The sequence below is a fragment of the Phalacrocorax carbo genome, chromosome 22 (genome assembly GCF_963921805.1).
Source record: "Phalacrocorax carbo chromosome 22, bPhaCar2.1, whole genome shotgun sequence".
NCBI lineage: Eukaryota > Metazoa > Chordata > Aves > Suliformes > Phalacrocoracidae > Phalacrocorax > Phalacrocorax carbo.
In genome coordinates, this window is record NC_087534.1 from 2109437 (window position 1) to 2136103 (window position 26667).

Below are 26667 nucleotides of genomic sequence, written 5' to 3' on the forward strand. Positions count from 1 at the left end.
TAAAGTGCTCCAGAAAATGATGTTTTGTGGGAGGCTCTGTCATTTGTTCCTCCTAAGTGCTGTGACAGTCTTCAATTAGAGAATAAGTTATGACCTTTTTTGCCTAGGAATCTAATACTGAGAGCTGTTACAGGGATGGTTTTTCCCTTCTTTTCCATGAGTGCAGTTAGGAAATCAGACTTTTTACAAAAAATACCCAATCTGAACATACAAGTAGATTCAATTCACCCCTGGTTAACTCTTTGATTGAGAGCTATGCACATTGAAGAAGAAAGGTATTGATCTGCTTTTGGGATTGAAAACTAAGATTAAATAGAATATGTCTAAGGGTGAAAATGAGGTTTTAAATGAATGGAGGAGGTGAGAGAAAAATAAAATAGTACAATATAATGGTAATGGTACTGGAAATAAGTTCTGAGTTCCTTTGTTAGTTATATGTAGATGGAGGTCACAGAATACAGAAACTGTATGGAAATGACTTGGACTTTGTAAACGAGTAAATTGATCCACTGCAGCTAGTGGGGATGCTTGGGTACCAGTCGTGGCAGATTGGTGCCTAGCACGAGGGTTGTTCTAAATTGGCTCAGAACAGGATAAAAATAAGTCTGGTTTTGTACTTTCAGAACATTCGTCAGCTGCCAGGATTATATTTGGACAGAGGGCCGTTTATCGGTAGAACAGAGCTGATGGTTTTCAGTGAAGAATTTAGGTTTTGCTGTTGTATATGTGAAACTAATGTGTAAAGGGACTGAAAATTTAAATATAATTGTTTCACTTTTTCTACAGATAATTTGTTAGAAACCTTTTGTAGCTATTTACTGTTTAGGGCATGTGGCTGTCTTTTTTTTTTTTTTTTGTCCCATTGATTGAAGTGAATTGTTAACTTTTCTGTGTACCATCAACTTCTGGTGACTTTCACTGATTGCTCAAGGTGACAAGTAGGCATTAGGGAACAAATATCAAGTGCACCAATACTTAAAGGAAGTGAATGTGAAAGTGCTGTTATAGAATCAAGTGAAAACTGGATTTATATCCCAACAAAAATTCCCAGGAGAAATTGCCTTCTGTTTCCCTCTTTTTTGTAATTCAAATATGATAATACAAGTGCAGGCTGTTATCATACAAATGCCTGGCAGAGTGGTTTGCTGGAAGATCTCAAAGCACTCGTAAACGCACACTACATTTCTCTCTACAGAGCGTGGGGAAATGAGAATTGCGGTAGAAGAGTGAAGAGCTTTTAATAAGTGGAGTTTTTGCTTATTCAGGATGACTTTTTTTAATACCTGAAGCTTTAAGATTCTGGTCGCTGTAGCGGTGACTAGTTCGCCAGTTATGGCATTAGCAGAGTATTTGAATTCAGTTCTTCTGTGGCTCCTTTCTGTTCAAAGCCCTGGGTGCTGAAAAGGGATGGTGGCCCCCCCTGCAACTACCAAGAGTATATGGTGGATTTGTGTAACTTCTGTACTTTCCACGTAGTTAAAAATGCATGAAAATATAACCAGATTACTCTGATGTTTGAAGGTATAAGCTAGAAACCGAAACACGGGGTGGAGGTGGGGAAAAAGCACTTGCAACTCTCTCTGAGCTGAGGGCAGATTTACTTCTAAACAAGAATCTATATCAGCTGTATTATTCTCTTTAAACTGTCAGTTCTCCATCAGTGTAATGATGACATTTATTAATATTGTGAGAATTTCAAGGACTAAGATATTCTAAATTATTAGCGAGATGAGATTTGTAGCTAGGTCAAAGATCTGTCTCGGGGCAAGTTCCATTCTCGCTGGCCTTGAGGGAGCATTGAACTTTATAGATGGACACGCAGCTTCATACCTAATAATGGCAAATGAAATTGCAGCTACTTTTAAGTCTTTTCATGATGACGTGGATTTGGTAACGGGGGAATAGAGACTAATAATGAAAACTTATCATGAGGAAATCTTTAAATTAGGCCTTCACTGTGATTTGTGAAATGGATTTCACCTTGAACCTTATTTCACCTTTCTTACTTTTTTTTTTTGAGATAAAGGAGTCCTAACACCTGAGATGAAAATGAGTTTGTGTTTGAGCACAATGGATAAGCCATTTAAATGCAAATATTCTTTTACTAGGAAATAATTGAAATACAAATTGAAAAATTTGTTTTGGAGATAATAATTAGCACCTTATAAATGAGACTGAGTAAAAATACTGCTTATGAGTAGAGTCCGTTTGCAGGGGTTTGTACAAATGTTTTTCATCAAATTTGCCTCCCTTTTCTGAGTTTTCATTTCACTTGTGTGTTGACTGCTGGGTAAAACACCAGACTTGTGGGAGACAGATAAAATCTGAGATTCACAAGACTCGCATATTGGGAATCACAGACATAGCAGGAAACCATGTCTGCCCCGTGTCATTTTTACGGATGTCTGGACTGAAGGGGGAAAAGTTAAACCTTTGCTGTGTTCGTTTTATGGCTGTAGAGAGAAAACAAGAGTAACATTTTAAGCCTTTGAATGATCCTGAACATTTTCATTGAGTCTTGAACTCCCAGGGCAAGATTTGCAAGGATGTTTAGATGCCTAAATAGGCGTATACTTGCCCAGTGGGGTTTTATAAGAGGATATGTTAGCTGCAAGACTCAGGTGCATTTGGAGAGGCTACAAGGCCTCCGTCTGCTAGTTCTTCAGTTATAAAAATATGTTTGGAGATCTGGTCCACTTCCTCTTGAAAAGGGACATGTGGTCCTTAGGTAAATTTGTTCTGGTTTTGTGAAATCTTGAGCAAAGGAGTTGCCTGATCTTGTACACCCTGCCTTGAGTCCCGGGACAAACGGAGGCCTCCGAAGTTCCAGCTTGGTGCCTTAACCATGTGCTAAACCATATTTTCTTAGGCTAACTCTTGGTTTCAGATACAAAGTGTGCAAGCTTGCACGGTGTGTTGCAAAGCAGTTCTCCTGTTACCAGAGTACGATGCAGCACTTCTGTGGTTCGCTTTGAAATGCGATGCATAAATGCTCCAAAGGAGACTGACAGTGGGATTCAACTAGGAGATATTGGGGTGACTGGAAAGCCATGAAGGGAAGTCACAGGAAAACCCAGTGAGGCTGTTATTCACACTAGAGACAGCATGGGAAGAATATGCATTAATTGGTTAATGCTTGTGAAGTGCTTTGAAGATGGAAGTGGCAATGTAAGTGCTTGGCGTTATTATTATGCTGACAATGGCCATGTAGAAGAGTCGTGGAGCTAAGGGAGCAGTCCAAATTGATTAAGAGACAATTCTGAAAGAAAGTTTTGAAAGGAGAAAATTGCATCCCTTGAGAAGAGGCCGTTCTGGCTGAATATTGCGATAACTGTGTTACTTCTCTGAGCTGAGCAAATGACTTCAAGTAATGGATGGTCTGCACAAGATTCCCAGTTTCATCAGGAATTGTGCAGCTGTGAACTTTTGCAGATAATTACTGTTCTTTAGGTTGCTAATGAGGGGCCGCTTGCGAGGGCGGAATTGTTGCAAGCATTAGGAAACCCAGTCCTCTAGGCTTGCGTGGGGTGTGAAGGACGTAACGTTTAGTTTGAAACCGAACTTGTGAAATCTAGTTTCACTAAGAGCAATCAGAAAACCCTGGAGTTTCTAGATTATGAAAAACAAAAGCTTTAGTATATGTGTAGATTGTATGGTGTGATTGCCAAGCCTGGAAGGAGACAGTAGGTAATAACCAGAAGAACTTTTTAGTTCTTTAACTTTTTAGCTGTGTGTGCATATATACACACGCATATGAACACACATCCATATGTTTGCTTTATAGTCCAATCTGTAATCACTTGCTGTATCTCTGCATTTTTTAACTGATGACTATAATAGTGAATATGATTAAGGAAGACAAACTCTTGGACTGGAAAAGAACACTCAAAATTGTATTTGCCAGAGACTTTGAGCACAGGCCCAGCTGCTGATCAGAGTGTTTAAGGCTCAGCAAACTTAAAAGTTGGACTTGGGAACATTTGCCTTCAGTTGCTGTTTTTTGCACCTTGTCCAACCTGTCTGAACCAGCCACACTGTAATGCTCGTCTGAAAGCCTTGTGTGCGCTCTCTGTCAGACTGGAAGCAGAGTGAGACCATCCTTTCTTACCGTGATTTTTGCACGTTCTCAGTTTCGTGAAATCCCATTTGGTGTGGAAAACTTTAAACTCTGAATACTGACATTAGATATCACAGTAGGCATTGCTTGAAGTTTCTGTCAGAGAACATCGGTATTAAAACATGTACTTAACGCACCCAGTAAATCCTTCGGGTACAGGGTAAGAGCAGGTCCGGTGTGCTGGCAATGCAGTTCATGGTAAACTGAAGCAGGAATTGTCCAAGGTCAGTCAATGGCACGGTGAGGAAGCTGTTAACTCTTCCAGGTGTTCAGCAGTGCCCCAGCTACAGGATCGTGGGTATCTGCGTTCTTTGAATACAACTTCACTCGTGTGTCTTGATATTTTTGCAGCCTATGTCTGAAGTACGTTAGTGTCAGTACTACCGGCAGAGACCTAAAGGTGACCTAGAACAGTGCAAGGCAAGTGAGCATGAAACTGCTGATCGGCCAGTTGTTTGGTTTGTTTTTGTGTTGCAGTAAGAGACTGGCCCGGGGAGCACAGCAGTGGTATATACCCTTTCCTATCTGTTCTGCCTGGCAGGGCATGTTAGCTGGGGAAGAAGAGGTTGGAGGCACTGTATGTACACTTTTGCTTCCCTGTGCTGAATGGCAGAAGTATTGCCTGGTGATGCCAGCAGTCTCCCTCTTCCTAGCACAGAAACTTCCTTCTCATCATTCCAGCAGGTGTTACAAGGATAAACCGTACTTTTAAGTGGATCTGGCTAATGTACTCTGGAACATTCTGGTTAAGATCTGTTGCAGGTATGTGGTGAGCAGCCTATTAAAGACAGACCCCGTTACTGATTTCTACAAATGCTTGTTCACTTATTTGCTGTTTGTATTAACGACTCATCACAGCTCTAACTTTTATTCTGAGTCTTCAATTATTGCTGTTTAAGAAGCATCCTATACTTCTGGCCCTGGAGGTGGCTAATACTGTTATCTAGATAAAATACTTGGTTCCAAGCAGATGGATGAGAGCATCTATGTTCCTGTGTGTAGTGCTAGAGAAGAGGCCACATCCTGTGTCCTGGAGATAGTGGGAACACCTGCAGCCTCTGGCTTTGCTTAAAACATTACTGTTGGGCTCATCTCAGAGCCCTGTTGCGAAGAGGCCCTAGACCAAAATTGTGTGTGTAAAGCTCATTGTGAAGAGTAGCTACACCTCCCTGCTCTGGTCTGGGGGTGCCACTTCGTTCCTTGGCTCCTGCTGCCTCTTCCAGACCCCTTTCCTTGTCCTCCTGCAATGCCTAGTGTTCAGCAGAAAACTCCAATTGGTGTTGCTGAATACCAACGGCATGAATATTGCGAAGGAAGGGAATTGTGACTCTTAGCAAAGGCACACAGTAGAAAGCTAGTTTGTGTGCGGTATTGCCGAACTCTATTAACTAGCCAAAGAAATGTCTACATATATACAAAGTCCAGGGTATTTTTTTCTCCCCTTTTTTTTGTACGGCTGCCCTGTAATGAAGCTGCAGTTGAGCTGTTGCACGTGTGCCTTTGCCTAGCAACTGCCTAGCAACGTCACGGCATCGCGGCGAGCCCAGCGCTGGGGACGGAGCCGCTGGCTGTCAGGGAGCTGGTTAGAATGGTAATTTGTGATGAAAGATACTAGAGCCTCTCTTCATGAGGCTTGCAAAGCCTTGTTCTTAATTTCTTGACCTTCAGGCTTCCTTGAATACCTGCAGATGGCTTTCTGTCGCTGCCCTGCTGCAAAAACCAGAAGAGCTGAGAGTTCCCTGGTAGCTAAGCTGTATATGCTGCGTGGGGCTTTGAAACCTTCTTCGTTAGTCTTTCAGCCAAGTCACGGTGCCTCGCACTTTGGGTGGGGTGGACTACGTATGTGTGAACAGCTCCCATAACACAGCCGATGCACCGTAATTTCAGCTGAATCTGAAGCTGCCATGTGTAATGCAGTAACAGAGGGGCAAGACCTAGAATATGTAGCATCTGCACGGGGAAGTGGATCTGCTTCTCTTAGAAGCAACTCTGGGGGAGAAACATGACTATATGCTTAAAGAATAGCCAGCTGTAGCTGCTTAATTGTTTTTCAAGTGTTTAAAGCTCTTGTCTATTCCTAGGGTATTCAGCTTGGAGGTTTTTTATTTGGGGTTTTTAAATGCATGAGCATATTTCAGCCAAAGCTCCTTAAAGCCCTCGTAAGATGAGTCCGCAGTAACTTGTGAAGTGCAATGGAAGGATGAATGTCCTTCATTCTAATGCAAACAAAGGACATTGAAAGAAAGTACTGCTCATCACTTTTGTCATAGGACAGAAGTGGCTGTAGTTAGAACAGGGTGCAGCAAGGAACCAGACCAGCACAAACTGGATTGGTTGGTTTGGCCTGCCCAGTGAGTGCTTGCAGCAGTGGGTGTTGGGCTCCGTAGCAGACGTGTGAATCTGGAACATGTCAATATACTGGACACATGAGTCTTGCCCTTGCTGATGGCTCTGAGTGCATTGTTTGTGCAAGACTCCTGCCTGCTGCCTCACAAGGTTTTTTTTTTTCCCCTCTTGTTGCCTGTGAAGCAAGTCACCAGATTTATGCTCATCTGAGATAGGGTGGTTATTTCATGTTAAAGAATGCTGCTGAGAGGGACAGAAGAGTGAGGACCTTCTGTAACCAGGCTTGTCCCTGGCATGGATTTGCAGTCAGCAGGCATCTTCACACCTTGTAGTGTGGTAAAGTGCTAGAGATTCTCCTCCTGGTGTTGACAGTGCTGCTATTTCCATGTGGCACAGTGCTCTGGAGAGGCCAGCTTGAATCCTGGTAGGGTACAGCCGTGTTAGCACGGTGGTGCGTTCAGGCTGCAGTCGGGGATGGAGTGCTGGAATCCGCCGCCAGACTTCCCTACGGCCAGCAAAGATTGCCCCATTGTGGGCTCAGTATCTTGGTTGCAGCTCTGAACTGTACATCTTGTTGATATTGCCTGTTGGCTGGTTCTGCAACACTCTGGCTGCGGTAGCCCAGCATGACTTAAAGGCTGTGGTCTGGCTCCACATACGCTCCAGGTCCTCCTGCATTCACCGTGGATGACTCTGAAAGACTTGTATTGAAGTGGGGCTCAGCAATTGAGCTGGGTGTGTTTCATGAGCTAAGTGCAGTTCCTTTTCCAGGTGTTTCTCCTTCAGCTTTGAAGAAGTGGAAAATATGCTAGTTCCCCACAGGACTGGAGGGAGGAGCATCATCCCTTTGCAGAGAAAGCACAGCCTGGAGGTGTGGGGGTGTGAGATGTTCCTGATTCTGTTTGTGTCCAGTACTAACTGCAAATGCTGTCTGTAGCCGTACCACTGCCTTTGATTTACCTGATGCTTATTGTATGGGATAGAGTGGGGAAAGGCAGATCGTGAGTTTATGTGGGAATCTTACTCTTGAGTCTCTTCTCTGGCTTCAGGCAAGTACAGAGAGATGCCACTGTGGCAGGTCTTCACTAGTAACTATGCTGATGAAGCTCAACTCTGCTTAAAGCAGGGTGAGCTGTAGTATACGTAGCCTTGCTGACAAGATTCCTATGTTTTGTTCATTGTGAAAAGGTTCAGGGTTTTCTTTCTTTCTCTGTATCCTCCTTGCATCAACAAACCCTGCTTGGCTAAACACGATCTCCACAGGTCAGTAGAGCATGGAAACAATCTCTTCTTTTGTGATACGGTCAGAACAGGCAGAGCCCATTTCACTGCTTTGTTCGAACGTGCATGTTTCAGGAGCCTTCCAGATGAAGCGATCAATGTGGTCCTTGTCACCGTGTTTTCAGGGAAGATGGTGAAAACTGAGATTTGGTGAAGAGATACTGAGGCATTCTGTCATGGAATAATTAGTAATTTAGTAATTCCTATTCCTCATCAGTATGGGCTAAGCAGGGTATTCTTTGTTATGCATGTTTGAAGTGTTTTCTAATGTATCCCTTGCTCTCCACTGGATATTGGATCGGGTGGTGTGTGAAGCGGCACGCATGCCTGTGTCTCTCCAACTATGTAGCTTGAGTTTGTGCAAATAAAATGTGATATTTTTTAAGATCACTGCTGTAAATAGTCAGGAAAACAGATTCGTCTGTGTCTTGATGAATACATCCTTCTCTAATATTTACTTTGGTACTGTTTATATTAAAAAAATAACGTTACCAGGGATTTTCTAGATGCTTATTAAAATAAATTCAGTGTGTCCTCAAAATCCCCTCACGATGTGCAAGTCTTTACTCCTAACCACTTGCCCTGTATTCTAGCTTGCTTTGATTCTGTTTAGACTGTAAGTTTTACAGATGGTAAAGTGGTATATAAATCTGCAGGAGTGATTGAGAAGGATATAGCATGCACCCGGGGAAAGCCAGCATGACACTGTAGTGTCTCTTTGATAACCCAACAGGAGCATGTGCTGTGGTATTCACTACAGGAGAGCTCACGTTCTTACCAGCTGCACAACAGGTAGTGTGATTTTTTGCAGCCGCTCTTTGATAGCTATCATTTTATTTAAAGAAAAAAAATAATCTGATGAGGGTCTCAAAGACTGAAGTCCCGTCTGTTTCCAGGTCATTCCAGGGCGGGGAAGAAGCAAGCTGGCAGGGGACAGCCTGCGTCAGGTCAGCGTGCTGTGCTACCCTCCCACTCTCTCTCTGTTAAGAACAGAGGACTTCAGCCTCAAGGGAAGATCTGGCAGCTGCTGTTGTGACCACTGTACTCACTTAGGCAATTTCTAGCTTAACCAAATGAGGCATTACTTTCCGGCAGCTGAAGTCTCTGGCCTCTCAGCATGTCAGGGGACTGCAGTGCAGCTGTACGACAGGACATATGTGCAGTGTCATATTCTTGTGTCTTCAAGTTTTGTCCTGCAATGGCTTTTGATGTTACCTGAAATTGGATGTTTCCCCTTTTCTCTACAGCATGTCAGAACTCCTTTGACTTTGCTATTGGAAGTATACGCCCTTTCAAGGTTCAGTCGTGAAAAAACCAAAGTATAACAAAGCAGAAGAGACTTTCCTCGAAGAAGGGTAGCTTGGCATAGAGAAGCGAGTTGTACCAGTGGGGGTGACAGTTGGCATCCCAACCGTGTGGATGAGGCAGTGCCCAGCTCGTGCTTGGGCTTAGCTGGAGCGCTCTGTCCAGCTTTTGACTTTCTGCTTTGGGATGAATACAGAACAGCTGGGGAGAGTCCAGAACCTCGCTGCGGGTTCAAAAATACCATTGAAAAAGGAAGCATTGAAAGGTTGGGTTCGTGTATTCTATAGTAGTACTTTCCAACACTTCTGGATCTGTTGACCTCAACACTTCCAGTGTTAGGTACCTTTATTTCTATGTAGGTGCGTATTGCATTTCTAGAGAATTGAGAAGAATAGACACGAGGCTATTTTCCTTTCTTGCCTTTCATAGATCCCCACAGGCATTAGGAGCTGCAGGTTGAAAATCACCTGTCTTGAGAGGAGATGGCAGGGGAGATTAACTTGTTCTTTGAGTCCAGTGTGGGTAGGAGGAAATGCCATGGTCTAAAGTAATAACAGGATGAATCTGGGCCAGACACTAAGGAAAGGGAGAGCTACGATGCCTTTGTCCAGGTTTTTCCTAATCTGAAATATGTAAGTGTCACTTCTAAGATACGTTGGAAATGTTACATGATCACAGAGCAGCGTGGCAATGCATGAGGATGATGCCGTGACAGTTGCAAGTTCCAGACTTCCTTTTCTTCTGTGGAAGTATTTGTAGTTTCTAGTTGTAAGGTGGTTTGGTTGGAGCTTTTGCCGGGGAGCTCCAAGGTCAGCAGCGTGACTAGAAATCGCCAACATCCATAGGAAATGTGCATTAAATTTCCAAGACAATTGTTTTGGTTGGGAGAGGAAGGGAGGGCCCATGTGGGAAAAACTAAATATGTTACTACAGCATCTCTGCTCCACCATCATCTTTTCTGTTCCTCTCTTTCTACTTGGGAAGCCCTTAAAATTGAATTGTTATGCTAAGGTTGGAACAATGCCTAAATGTAACAGATCTCTGCAGTAGCGGCCTAAAAGCCTGGGCAGCCCTAAAAGGGACAGAAAGTGATGACTGACTGGGAGTGAAAGACTGTTGGAATGGAAGGGAAGTAATGTCTCTCTTTGGAGAACTGGAGGTGACTAAGTTGGTTTCAGGAATGATATGTTTGATTTGCAGTATCACAGTATTGTGCCATCCTGCTGAAGACTCACATACTGCTTTTGATTTGAGGTGGATGTTATAATTCTTTCTGGACTTGGCAGCAGTGGCATGAGCTGGATGCAGATAAAATGCACGTTCTTTGCCCTTGCATTCTTCAGTTTATCACTCCATGTGTTCAGAGAGAAAAAGGCACTGGCTATCTGAGGTGTAAATCATCCCCTTGATGATGTTCTTGGATCCACTGGCTTTTGATTAAAAGTTATAGTTAATGGAATGTCTCTGCATTATTTATTACCCAGAAGGCTTTGATATAAGACTGTAGGTTAAGTTAAAACTATGAAAAGGTGAATACTCGGGGAAACAAGGCTTAGATTTATGAAGTGTGAAGGTACTTTCCTTTTTTTTTTCACTTAAATTGTGTGCACAAGAGAGTCAAAGCTAGGCTATGGGTAAACTACTTACTGCTCGTGATTCTAATGATTTAGAAGACTACTGTGTAAGGAAGAACAATTAGTTGTTGATAAATGATTCAAAATAGTAAACACTGGGAAAAGGAACATTTTTCCTATTTAGATGGCAGATCAAGCAATGTTTAATAGAGTTCTTAAAGATGAACCGTGCAACATGAGGTGAGTTTTTAGCACGTTCTTTTTCAGGAGACGATTGTGAAAAGACGTGTGTGAAGAAAAGCTGGCTGGGAACGTTTCACAACCTGCTCCTGACACCCCCTGTTCTGGGGCCCCTTCAGACAGGCTTTGTGCCTGTGTTCCGTAGGGACCTGAGGGGTTGATCCTGTCCTGTGGCAAGTACCCAGCTGTGTGAGAAGCTGAATGAGACTTGTGTGGTTTCACGTGTCATCCCACAAAGAAAGCCGGGGCACTTCTGTACTGAGTTTGGCCTCTTTAACTGTTTGTCTCTGTCCTTGAGCTCTACCCTACTCATCACGGCCTCCAGATGTGCTCTCAGGCAATGCTGAAAACCTGCGTCAGCATTTGAGTGTGTTTCTGAGTTGGGATCTAGTATCTTGGTTTGAAGAACTTCATGCAACGAAGGTGAATGACTCTGGACAGTAATGTAAATGGAAGAAATTGAGAAGTTGCTGATGTGTGAGCAAGATTTGTCCCTGGTATTTTAGGCCAAGATGGAATGTGTTTGTGTGTCTGCAGGATATGGATTTTGGTTTTCTCAGGGGAAGGTGGTTTCTTATGTTTGTCTGTTTTATTGAATAGGCTAGAAAAACACAAAATAGGAACACTTGTGCCTAAGTAACAATAACTAAAGAAAATGACAATACCAGAAACAACTGCATTAAAGAGAAGACAGCCATGTATCACCACTAGATGATACTGCTGAGAGCAAGTCAGTGTATATGATTTGGTATTTGTTCTGTTTGAATTGTGCAGTGACCATACATCTTTGTTTGCTAAATTAGATTTCTTTTCTGCTGAGAAACAAAGTGCATCAACTGATATTTTAGGAAGCACTTCAGAAATAAATTCTATTTCCCTCTCCGTAAAGTATTGCTTCCTTAGGTGTTAATATGGTGTAAATCAACACAGTTAAAATACTTCCTTGATTTACACTGCCGTGGATCTGGCCTGGTAAGTGTAAGGAATTGGAAGTAGGTGGAAGATGATGTTTTGTACCCGTTTCCTTTGCACTTGTAATGTCAGGCAATGCCTTTGTTATTTAGCTTCTGACAACTTGGTGAAGATTTGTAGTGACAGAATTTGAATGTACAAGTTTTTCTGAGCCTGCTGAAATTCTGTGTCAATTGATGAAAGGCAGTCCCAGCCAGGGGCTTGAGGAGTGCCGCAGCCAGGGCAGCTCGCTCCTCTAAGTGTTGCTTATTTGAAGGAAATAACAAAATTCTGTGGCCATGAAGGTGCTTGAATGATTGAGTCTCCTCTTTGGTAAATGTCACCTGGTTAGTTTTGGTCCCAATGTGCAGTGACCATCACGGCTGCCAGTCACAAGACTAAAGACATGAGAACTGGTTAATGCTACCCATGCTCTAGTCGTCGTGGGGGTGACCTGGTTCTGCTCCAGAACTCAAATAGCTGTTGAATCAGAGGCCACTCTAAAGCTGGAGCCACTGACATGATCAGTCTCGTGCTCAAGTGTCTAAACACCTTCAGAGATATAGTGTAAACCTCCCACTGGCTTCTGTCACTGGTCATGTAGCTTGTACTGTCAAAAGAAGTCTTGGTTTCTGAGTACAAGGACATTCTTCCTGCGTTCCTTGTGGCAAGAGGCTGATCGATACCCGGAATGGAGCTTGAGGGCTTTGCAACTTTCCTGCTTTAGGAAGAGGCAGCCAGAGCTGTATTCAGCTGATGTTTATTTTTGCTTAAGTGTCCAGTCATGTTAAGTTTTGTGGCATGTGGATTAACTGCGTATTATAAAATGCCACAGGCAGCCCATATTTGTTTGAGAAATGCAGTTCTAAGAGCATGTTGCAAAGTAAATATTTCATCATTTTCCTTGTGCCTGTGAGCCAGAGGTGAGGCTGATTAGTCTGTCTACATTGTTCAGTTGTGTATGTTGCGCAAAACAAGGGGTGTAAGTGGAGGCTGGTAAAGCTGACTTTTAAGCTCTGTTGTTGAGGAAATGGTTGTGCCCCTGGATAAGGGTGTCTTTCTGCAAAACCCCAAGCCCTCTACTAGTGAGGCTTTCCTCAGGTTGTGGTTTTGTACTCTCCATTAGATTGTGATCCATTTAGAGAAGGGCTCTGCTCACTGAACAGTGCCAAGCACGATAATGCCTTTGTCCTCGTCTGGAAACTCTAAGCGCCACTGCAATAAAATTACACTGATGCATTCGCTAAAAAGATACACTCTCATAATAAACCACTTTGCAGAATTGAAAATAGCAGGATGCGTTGGCAGAGTACAAGTTAGAATTAGCTCCATTCTCAGACTGGTCACCTCCGTCACAAAACAGGACGTGTGCCCACACATGCGTATCCACCGCTGAGTTTCACAGTGGTGTTACCCCTTCAGGAAGTAACACCAGTCCAGGAATAATAGTATTAGAAGCTGGAATATCTACATAAATATTTACACTGCCACACTGAGCCTTCTGGGGAGTGACATCTGATCCCTTACCTTTGCGTATTTACCTTTCTCATTCACTGTTGTATCTTCTGAATAGTCTCACAAATTGAGGGGGGGACGTGCAGCCGTTCTGGAAGGGCCGTAATTCCGCTGATACCAGGGCCGATGGTTAATCTACAGAGGGTGTAAAGAAGGTGGTCCCTGGGTACAGCGTGCCCTGTCACTGCTGCTGTTTCTTGTGGTCCCCTGCATAGCTCCGTCAGAGCTGAGGTAAAGGGCAAGTGGTCGACTGATCCATGAGGGGATCTCTGCATTCCCGTTGCTGGAGTGAGGCGTGCGGAGGTGCCTTGTGTCAGACCTCTGGGGTGGAGAGAACACTGCAGAAATTCTGGAAGAATGTTGTCCTCTGTCAAATATGAATTCACCTGGAACAGACGCCAGCATTGTCCTTTCATACTTTTCTACTTATTCATGCTCCTGGGCCAAAAGGATAAAGAGAATTGGTTTTTGCAAGTCTTCAGAGGAGAAACTGAGTGTTTCCATGTTGTGTACTTTAGAATTTAGATAAGGTTTTTGCAGTCAAGCCTGAGCTGAACTAACTCAAACCTGAAAGCAAATTATAGAGTATGCATAAATTCTCTTGGGCTTCCTGGATCTCTTGCCTGTGCCTGCTGACTTTTTCCAGCAGTGTCCAATAAAAATGAAGTTCCCTACTATTACAGCTGATGAAGAATATATTACTTTCCAGATTGTCAGCTTTTGGAAAACTAATTTTTGTTTGCAATAAGCAATTTTCTTTTAGCTGTGTCCAAAGCACATCTTGGTCAGAATCATGAATGCACAAATAGTTCAGTAGATTGATTTGATAGGTCATAAAACTGTGTCCTATTTTTCTCTTACGTATTCGTTTTTCTTCAGCTACGTTTAAGATTTTGTATGTTTTTCTGGCCTTTGTTCTTTGTGTTAATTGCTGATGATGCAAGGACAGCAAAGTATTGATCTTAAAGCTTGTTGCCTTTCAAATGACCTTGGAAGTGTTTGGAACAATGTTTCTTTGACCTTGAATTTAGTTCCTGAACTTCATGCAACAATCAGTAGCTTTTATACCGTCAGGAAATGGAGAGATACAGCCTCTTTGATCTCCCAATTTCCTTAAATTGTTCTGATGACATTTACTTATGATTAAAATAAAAAATGTGCAGTAGAGACAGATTCAATATCCCCATGTTGCCTATTGAGTCCCAGTCTGGTTGAAGAGGATGTGATTGAATTTTAGAGGACTGAAGCTTATAATCTTTGGCAGTCTCCAAGTTATTAAACCAAACCAGGCCTAATTTTACCACTCTGATAACGTTAATATTCCCAGTCCTGTGCAGCTTTTGGCACGAAGTTAATGCATGTTTTCTGTGAACTCCAGAAATAAATGGAACTGAAGTGGAAGAGGGAGGTAGATCTCACTCTTGTGTGTATTCTGTATTGACAAAATGCACTGAGGGAGGCGGATGCCAGGTGCTATAGGAATGCAAAGTACTTTAGTCTGCCCTTGTTAATGAGTTATGTACCTAGCTCAGTTTTAGTCCCTGGGGGGTTATGGGGCAGTCCTAACTCTTGTTGACATAATAAACATGATGCAAAAAGATTCCCTGGGTAATAAATATGATTGACCATTTTAGATTCATAAAGGTGTGAACTTCATCTTGTAGAGAGAAGTTCCACTAAACATTTTTATACCAAAGTAGGTCAATCTAATTATAATTGGCTTTAATGAGTGCTGCTCTGCAGTTCTTTACCTGTAGCTGGTTGGCACTCAGAAGTGCAAATGCCATTGCTGCCTTTGAAAAAAGCAATGAGAAATCAAAAAAGTAATTTCTAATCTAATTCATTTCGGCTTGAAAGCCTCAGTTATCTACAGAAGCGGGTAAACAATCCAGCATCAGTTAGAAAAGCCACAGCAAAGCCAGGCAGCAGCGATCAGCAGCTCTGGCGCTGGCTGTAGGATAAAGGTGAAATCCTGCTTTTGGTCTCAACAGTTGCCTTGCAAACTGTCTGGAATTTAGCTTTGGCGTGGAAGAGTTACTCTGTTAAAGCCAGTAGGAGTTACACCAGTTTGGAGTGAAGTTTTCTTTGTGCCTCAGAAGACATTCCGGTAAAGTAGCAGTGAAGAGAGGGGAAAACACTAAGGAGAACTTGTCATTTTGGCTGTACCCAAAACATACCGATGTACCTGTTTCCCCAGAGAGAAGAAAGTCATATATCCAGAATTTGTACATCATTGCAGTTGATCTTTATCTTTGGGATGGAGTGTTCACAGGTACTGCTTTGGGGAGGGAAAATGGATTTGAGGGAGGTGTTAAGTACTTAGTTGGTGGGTGCAAGACTGGGCTTTTGTTCTCAGGAGATGTAGCTCTACAGCAGCTCCTTAGGAATACTGGTTGGAAGACACTTGCTATGAGTTGAGCCTGCATGAGGAGCTGAAACCTTTCAGAACTGGGCGAGAGAGAACAAAGAAGCCTGGGAAGGCTGGGTCTACCCAACAATATCTTTCCTAGGTACCCCCATCAGGCCTAACGAGGTATGTAGTGTTACTGGTGATGGCAGCTCTTGGGCCAGGGCCACGGTCCATATTGCTTTGCAGTGGTACAGCTGCCAGTTTGCGGCATGCAGACCCGGGGCTGGGAACATGCCTTTTCCTTGTGCCAGTCTGCATGGAAAGGCCTTGTATAAAAACCACCAGCTCTTCTCCCTGCTAGGAGGTAGTTTCAGGCTAGTGAGCAATGTTTACCTGAAAGAATGTGGATGGGGAAAAAACAACTGCTGTTCTAAGGAGGTGCAAAAATTTGAGGTTTCTCTTTCTTTTTTATTCCAAATAAATATTCAGGAATGGCTTGTTTGTTAAATGTGAATGTTTTGTTAAAAAAAAGCCTTTGAACTGTGTCCTGCTCTTTCTGGAGTCAAAACAACTTTAATTTCTGATCTTTTGCCACTCGGTTTTCATGCAGTCTTGTCCAGGCAGACTACTCATCTGGTGACTCAGTTCCTCATGACGTATTAGATCCACTGCAGTTTTTGGCCTTTCAAGGTGAGGGGGGTCTGTCTCTTTGTGTGCCCAGCTGAGCCCTGATCTTCTGTCTCTATTCAAGTGAAACTAAGGGCAAAAGATGGTCAGCTTTGGCATTGTCATTCTGATTTTTTGTGGCCTCTGAATCCCTCATGTTTGAGGTACCCAGCACAGCAAGGCACCCTTGAGATGTGTTAAATCCCTACATGCGCGGTGTATAATGAAGGGTATATTGGACTCTGTGGGCTGCGAAAGGATGTCTGCGTAAGCATGTCTCCCAGTTATGGTCAGCAGCTGCTGTAATCCAGCTGTAATTAGCCCATGATGTTTACAGCTAGAGGGAGCAGTGCCCAAGAGAATGGATGTCTGGGGTCCAGGCTCCTGCAGGGAGGACAAAGATGCATCTTTAGATTTTACTTTTATCTGGTCCCAGAGACCATGAACTGAAAAGCAATTCAGTGGAAAGAATCCTGTATGATCTGTTTTGATGGTGGAGATACTAAATGTGTGCCCTATGCTATTTGACTTGTACTTTTCTCTTTTCTCTTGCCAGCCCAGAACTGCAGTCACATTTTGCAGGGCCCAAACGGGACAATACAGAGTCCAGGCTTTCCATACGGATATCCAAATTATGCAAACTGCACGTGGACAATCACTGCCGAGGAGCAGAACAGGATACAGCTTGTTTTCCAGTCCTTTGCATTAGAGGAAGATTTTGATGTATTATCTGTCTACGATGGACTGCCTCAGCAGGGGAATCTGAGAACACGGTATGTTGTTCATAAGTGATGTTCGTAAACATGTTCCCATTTCTGCCACTGGAGTTAAATCTAGGTTGGAGGTTCATGCTGCAATAAACTGGGAGTGCTTCTTCATGAGTAGCTCTTAGAGTTGTTTTGATTGCTTATCTCTGATAAGGTTTGAAATGTTTCTCAGAATGCCTGACAGTAATGATTTATCAAGAGTCTTTCTAGACATCCGGAGAAGTTAATTAAAAAATGGAGCAAGAGGAATGCGGAGCTAATGTGCAGAGGAGCGTCTTGCGATCCAAAAGAGATTTGTTGAGTGGGAGGATGGATAATGGGCTTCAGTTTATAGCTCTGCCAAATGCTTTGTGGGTGCGTTTGGGTAATTCCCTAACTTGCAGTCTGTTCACTACCTGGACAGGGGTGATACTCCCTCACATCTCACTAAACTGTTGGATCTTCAGGGGTTAAGGAGTTATTGACTAATATAGTTTAGAAGACTCTGTGGGTTCTGATCTCTGAGACTTTCAGGTACCATCCTGGTATTAGTAAAAAGTTAAATGAGAGGCTGATTTTGGAAAAAAAATAAGTTATTGCTGTGGTAGCAAATGTTATACGACATGTCAGACTTCTGCATTTGAAGGAGTCATGATCTCGGACCTCCTGATCTGAGGCATAGATGAAATCAGCTGTGTGACTTGTGACATGACCGCTCTTGTCTGATGTGATGTCTGCTGCAGCTGAAGTCTGACAGTAACATCAGTAATGTATTCAAAAAGTAATAGAAACAGTGGCAGCATCCAGTGTTAGAATCCTTAGTAAGAATGTTATAGCCATGGACAGTCCTGGAAGTTAATTGTACTTCAAACCACTTGAGCTTAGGAGCAATCCTTTGACCTCAGTGTCTTGTCTAACCCAACTGGAAACTCTGAGTTAAAGAAACACTGGTGAAAATCAGCTCTTTATGTAGATTATTTCAGTTATGCAAATAAATCCTATCTTCATTTTGCATCTGTATGTGAGAATCATCTTAATTATGGGACCTCATCATTTAATCAGAAGGTAGTGTAGTGCTTTGCTTTGGGTCCTATGTAAAGAATTGCTACACCTGGTATAAAATTCTGCTCAGGAGACTTTGTGTGGTGAGTGGCCAGTCAGTGCTGCTCCTCCCCTGAGAAGCTCCTTGGCAAATGGCTCTACTCATCAGCAGTGCCAGATGCTTCCTTTTGCCCTCTGGGTGTCAGTGGGAGGTTCTGCTGGAGAAGCGAAATCCATGAATGAAATAATTAGGAATTAGCGTTGTGGTGGACTAAATTAGTAAGACGCTGTAGATGAGCTGCATCCAGGTGCTGCCCTGAGCTACTTGTAAGCATGATATGATTATAGATAGAAATAACAAAGGCATTGTCTTACAGTTGCGCAGCACAGCAAAACTCTGAGATACAGGTTGGATACTGCCCTGATAATCTGTAGCCCTGCATCGGGAGAACATGAGGAGACAAATAAGGTCCTCCCTCTGCATCACCGGTGAACTTCACGTGCAGCTTGGGTAGATAAGCGTAAGCGGTGGGATGAAACCAGGAGCACAAAGCAGCCTAAGAACGTCTCATCTCTACAGAGGAGAAGCTGTGTTCAGGAAATGGTGTGATTTGGTACAATGGAGGACAGTGAAATAAATGGGGAAATAAAGGTATTGAGGAGGCTTTCTAGAGGTCTGAAAGCACTTACAGGGGACTTAGAAAAGCAAATGAGATATAGACTCTTGCATGATGGACACTTGCATTCTTCCTCTAGATGTTTCTATACTAGTGACTTCAAAACCTGGAACTTGCTCCTCTGTGCTGTTTGTCTCCCTTTTTTGCTCAGTGAATATTTTTTTGTACATCAGTCTCACCTCATTAAACTCCATAGCTGCTGCCCAACATTCTTTCCTTTTTCTCCCTTTTTTTCTTTTTCCTGCGGCTATCAATTTTGTTTTTTCTCAGACTGCTTTCCAAATGTACTCAATTCATCATCGAAGTGCAGCACTCGAAGATGGATGACCATGCGTCATTCATCAAACCTCATGCTACCAGGAGGTGGGCCAAAATAAGCTGTAAGCAAGTGTTAAAGAAGGGGAAAAAAAGAATGCATCTGTAGAGAAGGTAACGGTTTTGTTCTGCGCATTCAAGGCTGATCAACGTAACACTTAACAGAGGAACTGTATCTTTTTTGCTTCTCCCACTGAGCTTAAGCTGCTGAGCATCACTCATGTATTTCAGTAGGTCATGGCTGCTTGACTGGGAGGAGAGAACGATCTTGGTGTCGGTGACACTTTCTTGTGCTGAGGGATGGAGAATGGTTAGTCATTTCAATACCCTGCTGTTCCATTAAAACCATCTATTCCTAAGACCTTCCTCGGCCTGATGTGTCAGTGCCACGTCTATGTGCATTTCTGGGAAGGGGTTGTTAATTGCGTTCATCATGCGCTGGCAAACACCCTGTTGTCTTGCAATTTAATGTGGTGTGAAAGTTCCCTAATAGAATAAGAGCAGACTTAATCCAATGAGACACTTGCTAATAAACTCCTTTACTGTATATTAGGGAATTTGCGTTGTGAGCTTGTGATGAGTATGTGAATATTAAATGCGTTTCAGTGGCTTAATTTAGACATCCAGGGCTGTTGTCGGTGTACAGTGCCATGACTTTGCGAAAACCAGAGCTTGTTTCCAGGTCCTTGCTCCTTCAGCTTCTCTCAAATAATTTGTTTTTCCCCAACACCATACAGCGGCTTTCAGCAGGGACCCCTGTAACAGAATTTTCTTTGAAACCTGAGAACAGCGATAGCTCCAGGTTTGTGTCTCCCTTGACTTGAGGAGGAGAACTATGTGTTTCCGTGAGCTCAGATGAGATTTGTAACTTCCCTTTGGTGCCTATATGTGGCTTTCCCTTCTCTTGAGCAGTGTTTGTGCTTGTTGCTCTAGACCAAACCTATCCTTCAAGTTTGTGACCGTTCTGAACTGCCGGCGGGATCAGAGGGATGCATGTGGAGGCCTGATCTGAAAACTGCAGTTGCGCAAGAACAGTCTTTTTGCAAATTCCCATTGTGCTTTGATTGTGTCATTGTTAAGAGGACGCTCCAATCAGGTTAGTTTCCTGATTGGTTTCCCACTGTGCTGGGCTTAGAAGCTCAGCAGAGACCTGACTAAAATCTGAATATTTGGAGTTATTTATGGATCGAAGATTGCCATGGGATTTGGGAGACTCTTTGCACCTTTTTGTGTCAGACTGTTTTTACGTGACATAACCAGACATGGTTAACAAGAAAGCCACATGACATCTTCAAGCTATTTCATCTGCAGCTGATAATTTGCAGGATGCTTTTAAAGTGAGAAACTTAAATTAGTTGCTAATTTCCTTATTTGAAGTTTCAGGTGTGCACTCAGATCCAGGGGATATATATTTACAATATATCTGGCAGGTCAGTCATTTCAGATACCTAATTCTGGTTTCCTGGAGGGAGCCATTGAATTTACACTCAAAATTAGGACCGGTCAATTTAGAAAATCAGATTTATTTTTCTTCCCTTCCAAAGATGTTTAAAACTACTTTGGAAAGCCCAAGGGACAGAATATGCAACCTTTTTATTTTAACAGGAGAGACCGCTCGCTTGCATACGTGCTGAACGATGCTGGGGTCACGTTTATGGGCTTTCCTTCCCACATGATGTGGGTGGGTAATTGCACTGTCTCCTGGTCTGCCTTCCCTGTTCAAAGGAGGTGTTTCAGTGATACTGAATTTATTTGGCTAAGAAAATGTTTGCTTGAGCCAGTGTATCAAGAAAAATAAGTCTTTATTATAGCCAGAACCTTAGTAGTGCAGTTTGCATTTCCACAGAAGTTACTAGGAGGTGGATATTGACACAGCTGTGAGGAACTGTCCCAATCTGATGTCTACAGAGCGCATAGGGTTAGAGAAAATGTTTGCACATTACTGCGATAGCTTCATGCTTAAAGAAGAAATCTGTACTGCCTTTAGCTCACGGGCACTGTGAATGTTGAGACGTGAGCTAGAAGACAAGTTGTTATGCACAGTGTCTCCTGTTAAAGCTGCTGTTGCTTATTAGAGATACTCATCCTTCTTCCCTGGCAAATGACGGAAGAGTCAAGAGGAGGATTGCCATCAATATGCTGTGTAAGCAGTTAAAAAATCGTATGATCTCTTTGGCTATACTTAATTGACTGAAAGATTAAGTATTTTGTTTGAACTGTAAATTGTGATACTGGTGATAAGAGTTGAATTATCTACCGGGGTGACCTATTTACAGATACAACAGGAATACCTGTTTCTTGTCTGTTTCTCCTTGATAACCTTTTAATTGCTCTTTTTAAAATCGGACTGGGTGACTTGTACTTAATTACCAATGAAGAGAACAAAGCTTTTGATCTTAAGAACAATGGAAGAGAGGAGGAGACAAAGGGAACAGCGTATGCTCTTGCTTGCAGAGACGCAAACCTGGTTTAAAATAACATTCTGGGGTTCTGGCTTCACAGGCGCTGGGTTTGCTGGGGTTCAATGCTGTAAAGAGTTCCTGGAGAAATAGCATTGGCCACCTGGTGATACACGGAACTTGTATTAGGATTTTGTGTTGAGTCACCTTTGGTCCTGTGACGTATCCCTTTGTAGCTACAACCTCGTATCTCCAGGGTGCCTACAGTTCTTTTGACTAAGCATGAAGATAAGTAAAATGGAGGGCCAGCTAAATCTTTGTCATCTTTAGTGAACGTCAGAATCCTGCCTCCCTTTCCCCATTAGCAGAGTCTTGTGTCACTTCCCATTAACTCCATGGGGGTGGGGGGAAAAAACACCCCCCGCCCCACCCCCCACCCTCTGAAAAACACAACAAAAAAACCCACTTCATATATTTGTTCTCTGCTTTGTAGAATAAAGTACACTTATTTTCCTGAGATACTTATTTGAGCTGCTCCAGTGGCATTAGGGCCTTTTGCCAATGGCCTTGTGGTTTTGTTCTGAGGAAGTGCTGAATATTTAAACTTCAGCTGTGAGATAATTGATGGAACTAGATCTGAAAGTCCAGGAGAGCTAATGGAGTTAATGCAACTGCATCTAGGGCTGTTCAATTTTGAGAGGCTGTATTCAATTTTTCCATATTTGTTAGGAGAGTGTGCATCAGGATGAGTGATAAAAGCTGATGATTAAATTGGGGTGGGAGCTTTTTCCATGCCACCATGCTGAATAAAGCAGGCTTAGGAGGAGGCCTGACTCTGACCTTTCTGCAGCCTGTTACGATGGAGAGGAAAGGTGGCTCAGTAGCTTTGGTCCTGGTTTCAGGGTTAAAGGATCGGCTCTGTCGCAACATTTCTTGTCCTGTACGAACACAACCTGTCTGCAGCAAGGCCTGCTATTGCAGCGTGGCCTGTACCGTATCTGGCAAAAGAGGATCTTGTTGAAAATTAGAACCTTTTATTCATGGCCCATCAATAAAATACTAACTGGGGAGGCAGTTTCCTGGCTGCTGCTGGCTCTGCATTTTGTCTGTTGGACTACAGAATTTTTTCAGGTGTGGCTCTCCCTGCTGTGTTTAGTACAGTGGGTGGTTTGTTGTTGAGCCTTAAGGTGTTGCTGTTACTCAGATAATATTTTGTTTTCAAAATTGTTTTTGTTTTCCTTCTAAACTGCTGATTAACTGTGTTTACAGGCAAAATCTACTAGCAAACCTTGACAATGACTCTTGCTTCATGTGAAGGTATGCTAAGTGTATTAAGTGTAGAAAGATTTTTCTGTAATTGGACAACATCTAATAGATTTTAATTAAGGCTCTGCACTGGAACAGTCTGCTTTTGATAGATCTGTGAGCACTGATTACCATTAGTAATTGAGGTAGGTTTTAAATGGGTGAATTTAAGTAGTGTGTGGAAATTCTGGGGAGGATCATGGTGTCCTTAGCCTTCCGTGGCCAAGCTGATGCAACTCATGAAAGCCTCCTGTTCCTTTGATGCTGACTGTGGGAGGGAAGGGAGGGGAAATGCCCATGGAGTGCCCTGCCGTAGGACTTTGCGGATAGGTTTGCTGGCCAGCGAAGCCCGACGTGCAGGGGTTTTATCAGACTCTGCTGTTAACATCTCGTTGCATAATGTATTTCATTTCCCTCCTCATCTTTTCCTCTTGCAGTTTATCTGCACTGTCTGACAGCACAGGGCTTTGCTTTTGCTAATACAGAGTAATTGCTGAAGCCCAGGATCATACAATCGCCTCTAGATCTCTCTAGCTGGTGTTAGGTTCTACTTCAGGTGGACTTTTAATACAGTGACTGCAAGCCTCTTAGAAAACAGGGGTATTGTGCAGTCTGAATGGGATCTGGTGTATGATCACTGTAGACCCTCCAGTGCCCACATCCAGTGTTCTGGGTAAATTAAATTTGCATGGCGAGATCGCCGATCGCTCTCATGGGCCGGCTCCTTATCAAAGATGGCTGATGATAAAGGCAAGAGCTGCTTGTGCTTGACTAATAACTGTTCTATACCGAGAAAGTTTCATCTCTTCATGCATGTATGTTTGTCGTGTTTGAAGTGATACGGTCACAGACATCTTTAGTCATCTTCGAGTTGTTTATTTTAGAGCTGCTTTTATGCTTTTAGCAGCAGTGGCAATTTACAAAACCAGTGGGTGAGCTTTTGGGGTCAGAGCAAGTGAGATTAGATTTTTTTTTTCCAGCAGTGGAGGGAAAGAAATTGAACTAACCCATAGCCCTTGCATGGCGCTCCTCATTTTTAGATTACAGTGCACTGAGAAGGAGCAGGTCTGCTGTACTGTCGTAGAAGAGAGAAAGCAGCACAGGGAAGTTCAGTGAGTTGCCTCAGGCAGCACAGGGAGTTATTAGCTGTTAGCTATTAGTTATTGAACTCGGGTTGCCCAATTGCTGTGTTTCTGCAGAACTGCATGATGAGAAGGTGGCTGCAGTCTGATCCTGCTTGCGTAAGAGCCTGTACAAAAAGTCTCTTGACTTTATTAGCACAGAATCAGGTCTTCAAAAATAATTTCACTTTTAGTCAATAGATATTGACATCAGTTGGCATCAAGATGGCCGCTTTCTTCACTGATAATTACTGTCGGTCTCCCATGAAGAGGGTGCTGTGGGCAGGGCAGCAAAGCGGCGGATGTGCAGAGGTGGTGATGAAAGCAGCCCTGGCAGAGCGCTGAGGTGTGCTGGTGATCCCTCACAAGAGCACGGGTCAGATACATGTCTTAGTCCTGTTCTGAGCCCAGCAGCTGCTCTGCGCAGGGGCATTGGGAAAATCACCTATTTCAAGTTTTCCCATCTGTAAAATGATGCAGTGTTTTAGTTTTTCAAGTTAAATTTGCAAAATGCTTAGAAGCCCCCAGGTGGAGGGTTTGTGTGCCAGAGTGGGGAAAGAGGATCGAAGTACAACACTGATGAAGTTCACAGCCGTGCCTTTTAATCCATTTTCCTGAAGGAAGTCAGAATGTACGTGCTTTCATGTTACGTTCCGAATGCAGTGAACCTTTAGATCAAGAAGTCTTTGTATCTATATGGTCTGACCTTGAGAGTTTCTCAGGCAAAGCACCTTTTTAGACAGTGGATATTTCCCTTTTATCACAATTAATGGAAGTCTACAGGAGATGATACAATCTTACTAGATCGTTGAAGATACAATGAAATTGTGGAGTGCTATTACTTGTGGTCTCAAATAGAAAATTGACGAATCTTCAGTGCCCATTGACTCTCATTCATTATGCTCCTGTTGGGCGGCAGAGGGTAGCCTGGCTCCTTTTAGACTCTCCGGAATTGGATTTTGCTGTGCTGCAAGAGCAACTGCTGACATTTGGCCCTTTTTTGTAATAATGAAAGTAATTGTTTGCGGTTTCGTAGCTGTTTGGGAAACATAAAGGCTTCTGCTGTCCAAAGATGCAGTAATTGTCCTTAGGTCTTTAGAGATTCTTAAAATATATAGGCTTACAGCTGATTCAAGCTCCTGTAGTGGAATAAAAGGTTTAGGAAGGAGATAAATATTTTCATTTGAACTGTTTGGTAGCTTATGTTGTCACTGATCCATGTGTAAATTGAAGTGTGAAATGCTGTTGTTCTAGCATTTTTACATAATTTTTTTTAGCTATTGAATTTGGGCCCTGTAGCTAGCCAGGTGCATGGCAGGACATCCCCTCCCTGGAGCTGCTCCTGGTTTATGGGTGGTAGAGGAGGAGTATGGAAATGGAAAGGAGGACCTAGCACCAGGGCAAGCAGTAGCTCTGGTGGTGCCAGATCTGAAGCCGGGGCTTTTCGCCTCTAGTACACTGTGCGTTACTGGGCTCCCCGGCTAAACATCAGCCGTTAGCAACAGTTTTATCCAGTTTCTGCTCAATATTCAGCATTCACACAAGGTGCAAGTGAATCGAGAATTAGTTATGACATAAGTCAATATTACAGTCTTTTTGGATAAATTTTCATCAGCAGGAACAATGAGATTTGTCTCAATTTTTTCATCATACGACACATCTTCTAAAGATCAAATTTCTTATTAACCTACTTTTTTTTTGACTGCGCTGGCTGTGGAGGACAAGTTGCATTGGTTTTGTTCCATTTGGGTGCTTCTTTTTAACTCTTGGCTCTATGGAAGGTGAATTTCTACTGTTTCTTTCTCATCTGTTGCCAAAAATTTTATTTTATTATGTGTTCTTTTAAATTACTCTTCAGGCATTAGCATAGGCCTACCTGTATCGTGGTGCGAGGTGAGAGTACAGTTCATGTGGGAATGCCCGAGATGGCTGTCCCAGGATCATGTAGGCAGAACAGTGCTTGCCTAATGCTCTGGCTTAATATTCACTCGGGGGAAGTAAAGATTCTCTCCATGCTGGTGACTAAACTTTAAATTCAAATCCTGATTTGAACTGCATAAAGAGTAAAAGGGATGCACAGACTTGGCAGGTGAGACGTGGATTCCCTCTGCATGTCAGCTTTGGCTCTTTACAGTTGCGTAGTTTGGGCTTCTTGAGATTCAGGGCAAACAGGAGGAACAGCGATGGGTGCGTAGCAAGCACATATACTAACCAAGTCATAATTAAAGTTTTTGCTTGCTGTGCCACCTACGACAGCATTTAAAACTAACAGTGGTATATATCTTCAGTCCCACAGTACCTGCTTGCCATGAACCTAATGCTTGGTGCCTTTCATCTGGGAATCTCTGTATGTTCCCACTGAGGCTCTGAGCATCCCTGCAAGACTTGTGGGTGGTCAGGACTGTATATGGCAGGGACTGGAGCGTGGAAGGAGCTTGGGGTTCGGAGGATCACCTAAAACCTTTTAGCAGGCCAGCGGCATAGCTGAGAGCGTAGCCATGGAGCTGCGACTTGCAGCACTGTGCTTGCAAAAGCTGCCTCCCAGCTGAACAAGCTCGAATGAGTCAGTGGTATTTCTGGTCAGAATGCTGCTGGCCTGCGAACTTCTACGTCTACTCTGCCTTTCTTGCGTTTAAAGCTGTTTTGAACATTCGTGTCTGTTTACATTGAAGTTCTTCAGGCCATAGGATGCGGTATTTGCACAGCACGCAGCAGAAG

The 26667-nt window shown here is 43.1% G+C and overlaps 1 protein-coding gene and 1 long non-coding RNA gene across 2 annotated transcripts in view; both read left to right on the top strand.

Annotated features, from left to right (window-relative positions):
- CSMD2 (CUB and Sushi multiple domains 2) overlaps positions 1–26667 on the top strand; it is a 358465-nt gene that overhangs the window by 51162 nt on the left and 280636 nt on the right. The window contains exon 3 of the mRNA XM_064471428.1: positions 16902–17118. Coding sequence (XP_064327498.1) covers positions 16902–17118 — 217 coding nt within the window. The remainder of the gene's footprint in view (positions 1–16901; positions 17119–26667) is intronic.
- Positions 15159–16369, top strand: LOC135316788 (uncharacterized). The gene is made up of 3 exons (XR_010376032.1): positions 15159–15436; positions 15527–15601; positions 16290–16369. It is a non-coding gene; the product is annotated as an uncharacterized LOC135316788 (long non-coding RNA).